Source organism: Poecilia latipinna, unplaced genomic scaffold, assembly GCF_001443285.1.
Source record: "Poecilia latipinna isolate Pla-1442-1.1 unplaced genomic scaffold, P_latipinna-1.0 Scaffold4095, whole genome shotgun sequence".
NCBI lineage: Eukaryota > Metazoa > Chordata > Actinopteri > Cyprinodontiformes > Poeciliidae > Poecilia > Poecilia latipinna.
The window spans coordinates 12,746-23,861 of record NW_015116711.1 but is presented as its reverse complement, the minus strand read 5'-3'; the positions used below and the strand labels follow the sequence as shown (position 1 = coordinate 23,861).

The following is an 11,116-nucleotide window of genomic DNA, read 5'->3' as shown; positions in this document are numbered from 1 at the left end:
TCCTCTGGTGATGATGATGCAAAGAAGGATTCTTCATAAAATCAATAAAGTTCTGCCGGAGCGTCTTCAGTCAGAGGCTTCTTCAGCGTTGCTGTAGCACAGACTGCTACAGGAGATCCTTCCTGCCAACAGCCATCAGGATCTTCAATAACTGAAGAATCTAAATAAATGATTTACAACATCTCATTTCCCTCTGTAGTTAATAAAGTATTTGTGAATTTGAAACAAAGCGACGGTCAGAGTCTGAAAATGTTTTTATTCAAACATGGATCGTGGTTCTGATCCAGAACTTGTTATTTAATGTAAATAAACAGAACCAAGTGGCAGCGGAGCCACTTTGAAGGAATACACATGTATTTACGGAGCGGCGAAGGTTTGCACCGATGTCCAGACTTCAGCAAAACTTAAATCGTTTTAATGAGACAAAAACGAAAAAAAAAAAAAAAAAATCAGTCAGAGTTCAGCTTTCCTCCTCTTCATCACTCTTCCTCACCTGAAGTGGTGAGGAAGAGGAGCAGGAACTGCTGAAATAATAAATAATCCATAATTAAAGACTCATCATCAGTGATGAGAAGCGTCTCAGCGAAGGTAAAGTGACTTTATGTCCTGTTCTGTTCCGACCCGGTTCACAGCGATGCACTGGGCAGTGAGCCGTGTTCCTCTTCCTCCTCATCCTCTTCCTCCCCCACCTCCATCCAGGGGTGCGTCAGGATCTGCTCCAGCGAGGGGCGGTCCTCCGGCCGGAGCGACAGACACCAGCCAATCAGAGCCTGGCATTCTGCAGGAAGGGGTGGACACAGTCAGCACTACGCACACCTGAACCAATCAGGGCGCAGCGGGTCAGCGCTTACCTTTAGAGACGCGGCGAGTGTAAAAGGGCGTGGCCTCGACGATTTCCTGGTCACGCTCAAACGGGATGTCGCCGCACACCATGTCGAAGAGCAGAACGCCGAGCGACCAGACGGTGAGCGGCTCGGCGCGGTACGACCGCGACTGGACCCACTCAGGTGGGCTGTAGACCCGCGTACCTGCAGGGAGGGGACAGGTGAGGCTCCGTCCACTGACTGACCCATTAGGCCCCAACCACCGCACGGCTCCGTACCTTCGAACTCGTCGTAAGCCGCGTCCTTCAGCAGCGCGCCGGAGCCGAAGTCGATGACCTTGACCTCCAGCGTCCGTGTGTCCACCAAGATGTTCTCGTCCTTCACGTCTCTGTGCACGACGCCATGCGCGTGAACGAACCGCAGCGCTTCCACCGTCTGCCTGAAGAACCTGCAGGGGCGGAGCAGAGACATCAGCGTGGCCAGGGTGGCGGGATGTTGCCAAGGTATGGAGCGCAGGCCCACCTGAGAGCGAGGCGTTCGGGCAACGCGCCGCGGTCCGTGATGAAGTCGAACAAATCCCGGCACTGTGGCGGCCGCTCCATCACCAGGAGGAAGCCCCGCCCCTCCACCTCGAACCAGTCCAGCATGCGGATCACGCCGCCGTGACCTCCGACCTCACAGAGCCGCTGCAGCAGGGCAATCTCCATGGGAACCGGGCCGAGCTCGCCAGGCTGCGGGAAAGGAAGACGCCAGTTAAAAAAGCACAAAATAAAGGAACTATTTAATTCACTACAGAACCGGTCTCTGGGTGTGGGGGGGCTCCCAGCCTAAGGAACCAGTGCATCACTGGGGGAAACCCACTTATGGAACAATGACATCACAGGTTTCCGTGGGAACCCCCATCCTGCAGTTCTGCTGCCTGTCCAGCAGAGGGAAGCAGCCGCCTGGGTTCAGGTGGAAACTGAACTGGTTCTGGTTCTGGAGGTGAGCCTCACCAGTCTGGCCCACTGCTGGACCTGGTCCCTGGAGATCTGCTTGATGGCGACCGGAAGTCCGTCTGAGAGTCTGTGACCCGAAAACACAGAACCGAAGCCGCCGCTGCCGATCAGCGGGCCGCAGCGGTACCGCAGGGTGAAGGCTTCCTTCCCTGGATCAGAACACAGAACCACATCAGAACCCTCAACACACACATATATATACATATATTATTATATAATAACTCAGGAAAAACTGTTTAACCCTTTAAAGTTCTGGTTCAGTCCAGTTAGAGAAACTAAGTTATTCTGCAATAAACATCGTTTAAAACGACACATGAAACAATAAACTCCATCTTAATGTTTTATATAAATATAGTGAAGCCTATTTAAAGATCTGTGACTTATAATATTTGTTCTGTTCAGTCCAACTTCTGCTGCCAAAGACCAGAAACACGGTGCAGAAACAGAACGGAAACCATCTTTTGGTCCTCACACTTGTTGTGAATGGATCACAATTCGGCCCATGTTTGATGCTGAACCGGAATCGATCAATGGTGATTCATTACTTTACTATTTCACCTTTAGTAAAGGTGAAATAGTCCTTTACTAAAGCGACCAATCAGAAGCCAACTTCGCCACGGAGCAGCCAAAAAAAGAAAGAAAAGAAAAGAAACGTCATAAAAACCCGAATTAATGGACCAGAACCAGATTTTCCGGAACCGGTTTTGAATCTTAAAGTAGGAATGCAAGTAAACTTTATTTATATAGCACATTTACAGGTCAGAAACCGCAAAGCACTTCATAAAATACCAAACTCTGAAGAAAAACCTCAGCTTACCGCGTCGTTTGTCCTCCAGGTTCGGATCCGCGGATCTTTTCTCCAACATCTCCCCGAATTTGGCTCACTAGGAGCGGATCATAGCCACGGTGTCTCCTCGGATTTTATCGGTCCAAAAGGTTCGGTTCGGGTTTTTCCCACTTTGATGTGTCAGTTTCAGAGCCCGGAAGGTTCTGCTGGTCCAGAACCAAATGATACCGTCCTGAGCTGGCAGCAGGTTCTGGACCTGCTGGCTTCAGACTTTATAGCTTTCTGAGGCCACGCCCACCCCGTGCTCCTCATCCAATCAGCGTCTCACAGTGTGCTCAGTGTTTTGAACTGAGCAGCCAATCGGATTGAAGCTCATGAATATTCATACAGCGCGTGGGGAAGAATTTGTAGAATTGAGATCAACGAGGCGGGGGAGCGCGCGCTGACAAACTGCCGGGAAGCTCGAGGCCGATTTCCTCTCAAACATCAGTGCGCGCGCGCACACAGCCACAGAAACTGAACACGCGCACTGCTTTAAAAAACACTGGGCGGTTACTCCGACGCGCACGAAGCTTCCTGTCGGTTTGTGAAGCTGTTGATGCGTTCAGGGGACAAGAGGGAGTCGTAACTAATCCAAATTTAACCAACACCTTAAGCCTTAAGTAAATAATTGACAGAAATGTACAAAACATTTCCATAAAAGAAACAAAACTTTACAATTAATGATTTTCAACTTCAATGAAGGTTCCATTTTTTTCTTTTTATCTTTTAACACTATTAACACACATCCATCCATTAGCTGTTGAGTGTAAACATATTAAAATGACTAATTTCAAGCATGAAGTTTATGCTGATGTGAAATATTCTGAGTTTCTCAACATCCACAATTGGCCTAATTTTCTCAGAGGGGCCCTGAAGGCAGAATGACGTCACTTCCTTCAGAATCAACCTTTCATGCTGCTTATCTTTACAAAAACAATTAAAAATCTAAAGTGCAAAAACTATTTCTGTAGGGTCAGAGTGGAGACAGTTTTAGTTTCTGGGTTTATTTACAAATATTTATAATATTTATAAATATTTCAGATTTTCAAGATGAAAATCTGAAAAATTAAACATTCTCATGAATGAGACTGGACTGGATTTCTGGTTCTGGTTCTGCTGAACCCAGACAGGCAGCATCACCATCCCTCACTGGAGCTCATTCATCAGAGGAACCTGCAGCTTTGGGCCGGTCCTTCAGAACCGGAGGGAACTTGGAACCAGAATCCAAACCAGAGGAAGCTGAACTCAGAACCAGAACCAGAACCGGTTCCAGCTTTACAGACGGCTGGAATCATGAAGCTCTCAGCTGCTTTTCAGAAACTTCCTCTTTTTATTCCAAGAAACAAAAAAAGTTTTCATCCAACTGAGAAAATAAAATAAAACAAACTTATATTAATAATAGCAACAATAATCACTGAGGATCAGAAAGACATTTTCTATTTTTCTCTTTAATTCGTTTCTGCTATGATGAACTCGGCTGTTAAACATGCAGCTAAATAAGTCTGATGATGAAGGTGACGATGAGGAGGCCGGGAATGATCAGCACCTAACAGAACATGATAAGACTTTTGATGACTGAACAGAACCGGACCGGATCGGTGAACAGAACCGGACCAGGTCGTCCTTCATTGGAACCACGGAGCAAAACTCGAGCTGCTGGAAGCCGTCCACATTTAAATAAGATCTGATCCCAGATCAGCGTGAAGACCCGCCGACCCCGCCGACCCGGAAGTGGAAGTGATGCTGGAAGTGGGAAACAGGAAGCGGATGATTTAAAAAAGGAAATGAGTGCATCGTTGTTGGATGGTTTATTTTCTCCATGTTCGAGTTCTGTCTGTGGGCCGGGGGGCGGGGCGGGGTCACGGCGGGGTCAGTGCATGGCAGCAGTGCATCAGCTGCTGTCCGGCGACGGCTCGCGCTCCCGATGCATGGCGGCGGCGGAGCTCTGGTGTTTCATGCTGTCCAGATATTCCTGCTGGGAGACGGCGAGCACCGAGGCCAGGATCTCATCGTCCTCCCAGTCCGTCAGACCTGAAACACACACCAGTGAGACCAGTCAGATCAGTCCAAAGGTGAAAAATGTCCGTCTGTACAATTTCATTTCAAGCCGTTGGGATAAACCTGAGCCTGCGTTGTATCAGTTGGTCGCAATAAATGCCAATAAAACATGAATGGAAAATATGCAGGGTGTGAAAACTTGGTGAAGCTCAACCAGCTGAGGACTCGTCCACAAACATCCTCTAGATGCATCCTGGGTAATATGTCAGTCAGACAGCAGATGTACCGTTCTTTACTGGAAGCACTGGTTTTGGGGCAGAGCACCTCTTAAAGCGGAGGAAAGACAGAGGCTGATCTTGGATTGCTGCGGTGCTTAATTGGACTCCCAATAAAATAATTTATGGTTTCTTAGATGAAATAAGAATAGATCCAACAAAAATAAGAACAAATAAAATAAGCTAAAAGTCAGACTCCTACCAGCACCAGGACAAACTGCTCCCCTCTGCTGGAAGCCAATCAATCCCACAAATCAACGCTTGCATGAACACAGATTAGCAATTAAAATATCTCAGATTATAACTCAACACTATAAATCCATACTGCTGAGCTCTTCCTGCTGCTGAATGTGATCTACTCACATCTAGAACCAGCTGTGCTCTAGATCTACAACTCTAGATTGTTCTAGAATAACTTCAGTTTCTGTTCAGACAGTTTTGGCTCATCCACACATTTGTCTGTTCTCAGCATCTGTTCAATGATTGGATGGATCAATAAACATCTGGTGACATCATAATGTACAGCTGTATATCATCTGTGTTGTCATGGTAACTGATCTTATTTCCTGTTATAAGCTGAGCTATAACAGGACAAGGAGAGGCGTGGGACAGAAATCGCTGCCCTGATTCCGTCACCGCGCTTTCAGCAGGCGGCGTTCTGGTTCCCAGTCGAGGGAAACCACACGCTGCAATATTGGCTAAAGATTACCCAACATGCTGGATATCCCCGATTTTAGATCAGGGTGGTGTCGGCGTTCTCCCGAGTGGACCAGATCAGTCTTAAGGACCACGGCAAGACGATCGCTATGGATTATCTTAAGAGTCATCCAATAATTAGGGCAATTGTTGGAAGGGAAAATTGGGATAAAAATTTGCGTAAAGAGTAATCTAACACGATGCCATTTCAAATCCAGTAATCAGATTAAAGTAACTTATCCAAATCACTTTGCGTTACTATTTTCTTTTGTAATTAAATATTATTTCCTCTGCGCGTCTTGGGGAGCGACCGCCGTTTCTATGCGACAGAAACAAACAATGGAGAGAAATGCGCTTTTTGTTGCTGGAGGAACAGGAACTATTTTGAGTTTCAAGTCCGATTATTAGAAGCAGTTTGGGCTTGTTTTCTTCTAAAGTCGCTTGCAGATTTAACGAGTTGCGGTTTTTGGGCTTGGAAATAAACAGACATAAACCCCAGAATTTGTCTGACATCCAGTTAATTTTAGTCCATCATTTGGATGATCCGTTAAAGTCAAGTTCATATATTTGCTGTGAATGACGTCGAGCTTCGCGTTGCGCTCCAGAAAACATGGAGACTAATATGAACAGGGCAATTAAACGTGAAAACAGCCCCGAATGAACGTGTCTGTAAAGTTGTGCAACTAAACGGCATTATAATTATTAATATAAAGATAAATGTCACAAATCTGTGCAGCCATCTGAGTTGTGGTAGGAGCGCTGCGCTCTGACAGCCACAGGGCCGTAACACAGAGCCTGGGGGCTGGGGCTGGGGCAGGGGAGTGCAGGGGGGGCCTGGGGCAGGGGGGGCTGAGGCTCTAAAGTCCTATTTATAGTTTTCCAGATAACAGTGGAACACAAAAACACTCACAAATTACCAAAGGGTTTTATTTTGTACTGTTGTAGCCATTAAACAGTCTCAGTTCAACCTTATAAGTGGAGACACATTGTTGATGTTACCATTATAAAATAACTTATAATTAAGTTTTGGCAAAGATCAATGTAATTTTCACAGGTGGTGGAGCGTTGTTGTTGTTGTTGTTGTTGTTGTTGTTGTTGTTGTTGTTGTCAGCAGCTGCTGAAAGTAACTAAAAAAGTTACTTTTAATGTAACTTAGTTACTTTTTCAAGGAGTAATCAGTAATCCCATTAAAGTTACTTTTTCAAAGTAACTATGCCATCACTGTTGGTCACCACAGGTCACACAGAGCCATCCTCTCAGAATCAGCTAATGCTAATGCTAATGCCAGACTAAGATCTGTATGCCATCACTGCCCTGAAGCTCAGAATTTCTGGAAAGTGATTTATAAATTTATATTTAAATGTACAAATCACTTTAATCATTTATGTTTAAAAATATGTCAAATCGATAATTCAAAAACAGCTTTCTCCAACATTATTCACTTTGGGGATCTGTCTCCAATTAAACATTTGCCCTCCAACATGGCGGAACGCTCCAGACTGCATTAACGTCGGCTGTTATTTCTCAGTGGAAAGACTCCATCCACCCATCACTACTACTACTAGTCTTTCTCAAACTGTGGTCTCCGATCACTGGTGGTCCGCGGGCGCCCCCTAGTGCTTCGCCAGGTACTGCATGTACACAACCGTTTATTTTCCGTGACGTCAGCTCAAAGTGCGACGCTACAGCTAGCTTAGCAAAGGATTGTATTACAAATAATGATGGAAAACTGGCTTAAAACCGGGTCACTCAAAAGAAAAGCTGCAGGAACCTGTGGAAAGAAAACAACTCCAGGAATTTTATATGACCTGAGGGAGTTCAGTCATAGCTACCAGCGACTGGATTCCTTTGAACGGGTAGGAATCGACTCAGTTACTGAGAACTGTTCTTTGTTTTTTATAACTTTGCTTGGTAATGAATGATGCTCTGCTTTCAGGTCACCTAACTGTTATTTTTATTCAATTAAAAACTATTAAATTGAATTAAATAATAAATAAATACAAATAGAAATGGTTAGTTGTTTATTTTTCTTTAATTGTGCTTCTAAATCACAAATAGCCCTAAATGTTATTAATGCACATAACACTTGGTAGTAAAGAACAACTTATTTTTTATTTCCATGACATCATTGGAAAGCTTAGACACTTTAAGAATCTGTAAATAACTCAAAGTAGATGTGTTCATGGCTCTGTCGTCACATGTACCAAACAGCACCACTCTTCATTAGGAAGAACTAAGAAAACAACAATACCTGAGTTAAGAGACTAATATTTTCATTTCAGGTTGGATTATTTATTAAGTTATGTTATAGCGGGAAGATTTCAGGTTTGGTGGTCCGTGACTGTTAAATGGGGTAAGTGGTCCTCAGCCTGAAAACGTTTGAGAAACACTGTACTGGTACTACTGCTGGTAATACTACTACCCTCTTAAATGGGACCCATTCGTACCCAGACTGCAGGGCCCAGTTAAGGGCTGTTCATCTGTCAGCAATCGGTTTGTCTTTACAACTAAAAACTGGCCAACCTGAGTCTTTTGTTTTTTAAATATGTGAAATGGGCTCCCACCAGGCGTTCTGGGTCCAGAACCAGGCGGTTCTGATGAAGTACAGCTTTTTGAATTCTCTGGCTGCTTACTGTGTCCTCTGACATACGGTAGGTCCCATCTGGATCCAGAGGGTCCCAACCAGATCCACGGATCAGCCCATCCTGATCAGCCCTTGTTCTTCTGGGACAGTGATGTCACTCTGTCCTGTGATTGGATGGAGGACTTTTTGTAGTTGACAAAATGGAGTCTGTTTGCGGTGAGTTTCAATCTGGCTTGGTTTGTATGGACTTCATCTTGTCTGTCAAGATCCAAACGTTTCCAGGAGATTCTGAGATTCTGTTAGCCCAGAGGTGTCCAAAGTGGGTCCGGGATGCATGTTTTAGTTCTCTACCTGGTTTAACGCACCTAGATCCAATGACGGCTCGTTAGAGGAGAACACTGACTTGCTGAGGAGGTTGTTTCTACCATCAGGGAGAAAATAAAACATGCAGGATGCCGGGCCTCCAGGACCCACTTTGGGCACCCCTGTGTTAGCGCTTAGCCGTTAATCAGGAGCCGCCCGCTGTGGCTCTCATGAGACGGTGGTCCACTGACAAACGCCTTTAGCTGTGGAACGGGTTGGAATGGATCGGAACCAGGCAGACGATTTTACTTACCGAACGCTGTGGGAGACATCTCCTGCATGATGGCCCGGTACTCCAGGTGGTGCCGGCTCTGGTTGCTCGGACCTGAACACAGAAACATTCAGCAAGTCAGCGACATGGACAGAACCTTCAAGTTCTGGTTCTGATCCGGTTCAGCAGACAGCTAAAACTTGAGCTTCAACATTGGAAAGAATGGTTCGGACACAAACCAATCTCCATTCTTTGGACTATTTGCAGGGTTCCAGTTTGGTTCCTAACAGGACCCAAACTGGAACCGTGGACCCGATCCAAACTGCAGTTCCCTCACGCCCATCCTGACTTTGTTCTGGTTCTGTTGGCTCCTTGGGATCTGATGATGGTTCTGTCCGTGCTGCGGGCTCAGGTCCAAAGATCGGCACCAGATCCATCGGTCCGGAGTGTCAAAGTCAAACTGGGCCACGATCAGAAATTCAGTCCAAATGGACTTGAGGTGCTGCGAGACTCAAACTTCCAGATGGAAATCATTCGGATCTGTTCATTACTAAGCCTTAAAAAGTTCTGGATTATTTGGTTCTTGAGGGAAAATTTACATTTTTATGGAATTTAATGTTTTTACAATGCTTCTAAAACAGGAAAAATGTCTTTCAGTTACAAATTTGAGGCTTGAGATCCAAATCCTGGTTCTGAGGTTCTGGTTGCTCTTCTGGACTCAAACAGGGTTCACCTGGTTGTAGAAAAGCTGTTCCCCTGAACCGGCACCGGTTGTCTGCTTCTTTCTGAGGGAGCAGTTAGCAGGCTAATGCTAGCTCATTTCTGTCTGTGGCTCTGGAAGAGAATTTGGACCAAAGCACGTTCTCTCTGCAAGTCCAGTTCATCAGAACAGGTTTTCGGCTTCAGGTGGTTCTGACCCAGTTAGCTGAAGCTCAACAGTAGTCAGAACCTGCTGACCAGAGTCAGGGCTGCGTAGAACTTTATAAACATGTGAGACCCGGCGAGGACCAACGTGGATCGGTAGAACATAGTGGCGCTACAGCGAGATTCTGCAGCTCCAGGTGCAGTGTCTCTGCGGTCTGGCTACCAGTTCTGGTGAGTTGGGCTTGGGACAAAGACCTCCAAGATCTGACCTGGTTCGGTTCGACTACCGAGCTTCAGTGGCAAATACTTGAGAAGATGCACTTCCTGCTCGCCGTCAGCACGGAGCAGGAAGTGACATCACTGTGTGTGTTACCTGGAGCGCAGGGCGACGGCGGTTTGCTCAGGATGAGGGCAGCTCCGGCGGGGGACGGTGGCTTGTTGCCGGCCGGTGCAGCGGCCGTAAGGTCAGAATGGGAAGGGTCAGAGTCCCGTTGCCGCGGCGACCGGGCGCTCCAGTCGTCTGGTCCGCTAGAAGCAGCCGCGGTGGCCGAGCTGCAGGTGGCGCTAGCTTTACGAGGCTGCAGGAAGAAGCAGAGGACAGCGTTACCTGGAGCTCCGCCCACTTTGATTGCATACCACCAGGTTGCTGGATTTGATGTTGGCATTTCAATCAATGGACGTTAATTGGCTAGAATTGAATGGTTGTTTGATGGTTGATCCAGCTTCTGTTGTTGACCTTAACCATGAATTCAACCTTTGTGATCATAATTCAACATTTAATTAACATCTTTTACAAACAAGCCAACAGCAAAGTGTGGCACTTTGATTGAATGCTGCCAGGCTTTAGTTTCCCCCCCGCCAGGTTAAGCATGGCTTGTTTTTGTTTTTTATATTAGAAAATAAAAAAAATACAAAAATACAAAATTTAAATAAAATTATTTTGTTTAATAATCCAGACTGCAAGAGTCTCTGCCGCTCTGAGTATTTTACTGGCAGGGCAGAATCATTCCTGGGAGATGAGTTTATAGTTTTTATAGTTGATGCACTGAACGGGGAACAGACCAATCACACCGCTGGTGCTACGTGCAGTCGCAGCTGGATCTCTGAAGTTTACTTCACCATGGATCACTCACCTGTATGACATTTACATCAACCCTGTGTGAAGAAGTATAGTTCTTTGGAGAACTCATCAAGGTAAGATTCAAACTCAATGTGAACTGCTAATATAGGTGCATGTTTAGAGGATGATTTATCATTGTGAAAAAAGCAGCGTGTGCATTTACATCTCAACACGCTGACTCTGTGTCTGTGCTGATTATTAGAGATGTGCCGATCAGGTTTTTTCCTGCCGATACCGATCACATAATTATTATTTTTTTTAATCATAAGCACTACCGGTTACATCATGTGGAAAAAGGAACCATGAATCCACCTTAATTTAGACAAAAAACTTGTTTTTAATAACTTTTTCCAA

The 11,116-nt window shown here is 45.7% G+C and overlaps 2 protein-coding genes across 3 annotated transcripts in view; both read right to left on the bottom strand.

Annotated features, from left to right (window-relative positions):
- Positions 1–242: 242 nt before the first annotated feature.
- Positions 243–3,241, bottom strand: pim2 (Pim-2 proto-oncogene, serine/threonine kinase). 2 transcript variants are annotated; one of them, XM_015025399.1, is made up of 6 exons: positions 2,640–3,241; positions 1,820–1,971; positions 1,347–1,555; positions 1,103–1,272; positions 852–1,028; positions 243–778 (listed from the first exon to the last, which is right to left on the bottom strand). In XM_015025399.1, the coding sequence occupies exons 1-6, from the start codon at positions 2,686–2,688 to the stop codon at positions 627–629; spliced, it is 909 nt and encodes a 302-aa protein (XP_014880885.1). In that variant the 5' UTR covers positions 2,689–3,241; the 3' UTR covers positions 243–626. The 2 variants fall into 2 exon arrangements, with proteins under 2 accessions (XP_014880885.1, XP_014880884.1); XM_015025398.1 differs by lacking the exon at positions 2,640–3,241 and having other exon boundaries at positions 1,820–2,346.
- Positions 3,242–4,079: 838 nt separating this feature from the next.
- Positions 4,080–11,116, bottom strand: part of otud5a (OTU deubiquitinase 5a) — a gene marked incomplete at its 5' end in the record, with an annotated part of 13,607 nt that continues 6,570 nt past the window's right edge. The window contains 3 exons of the mRNA XM_015025396.1: positions 4,080–4,682; positions 8,821–8,892; positions 10,016–10,220. Coding sequence (XP_014880882.1) covers positions 4,543–4,682; positions 8,821–8,892; positions 10,016–10,220 — 417 coding nt within the window. The remainder of the gene's footprint in view (positions 4,683–8,820; positions 8,893–10,015; positions 10,221–11,116) is intronic.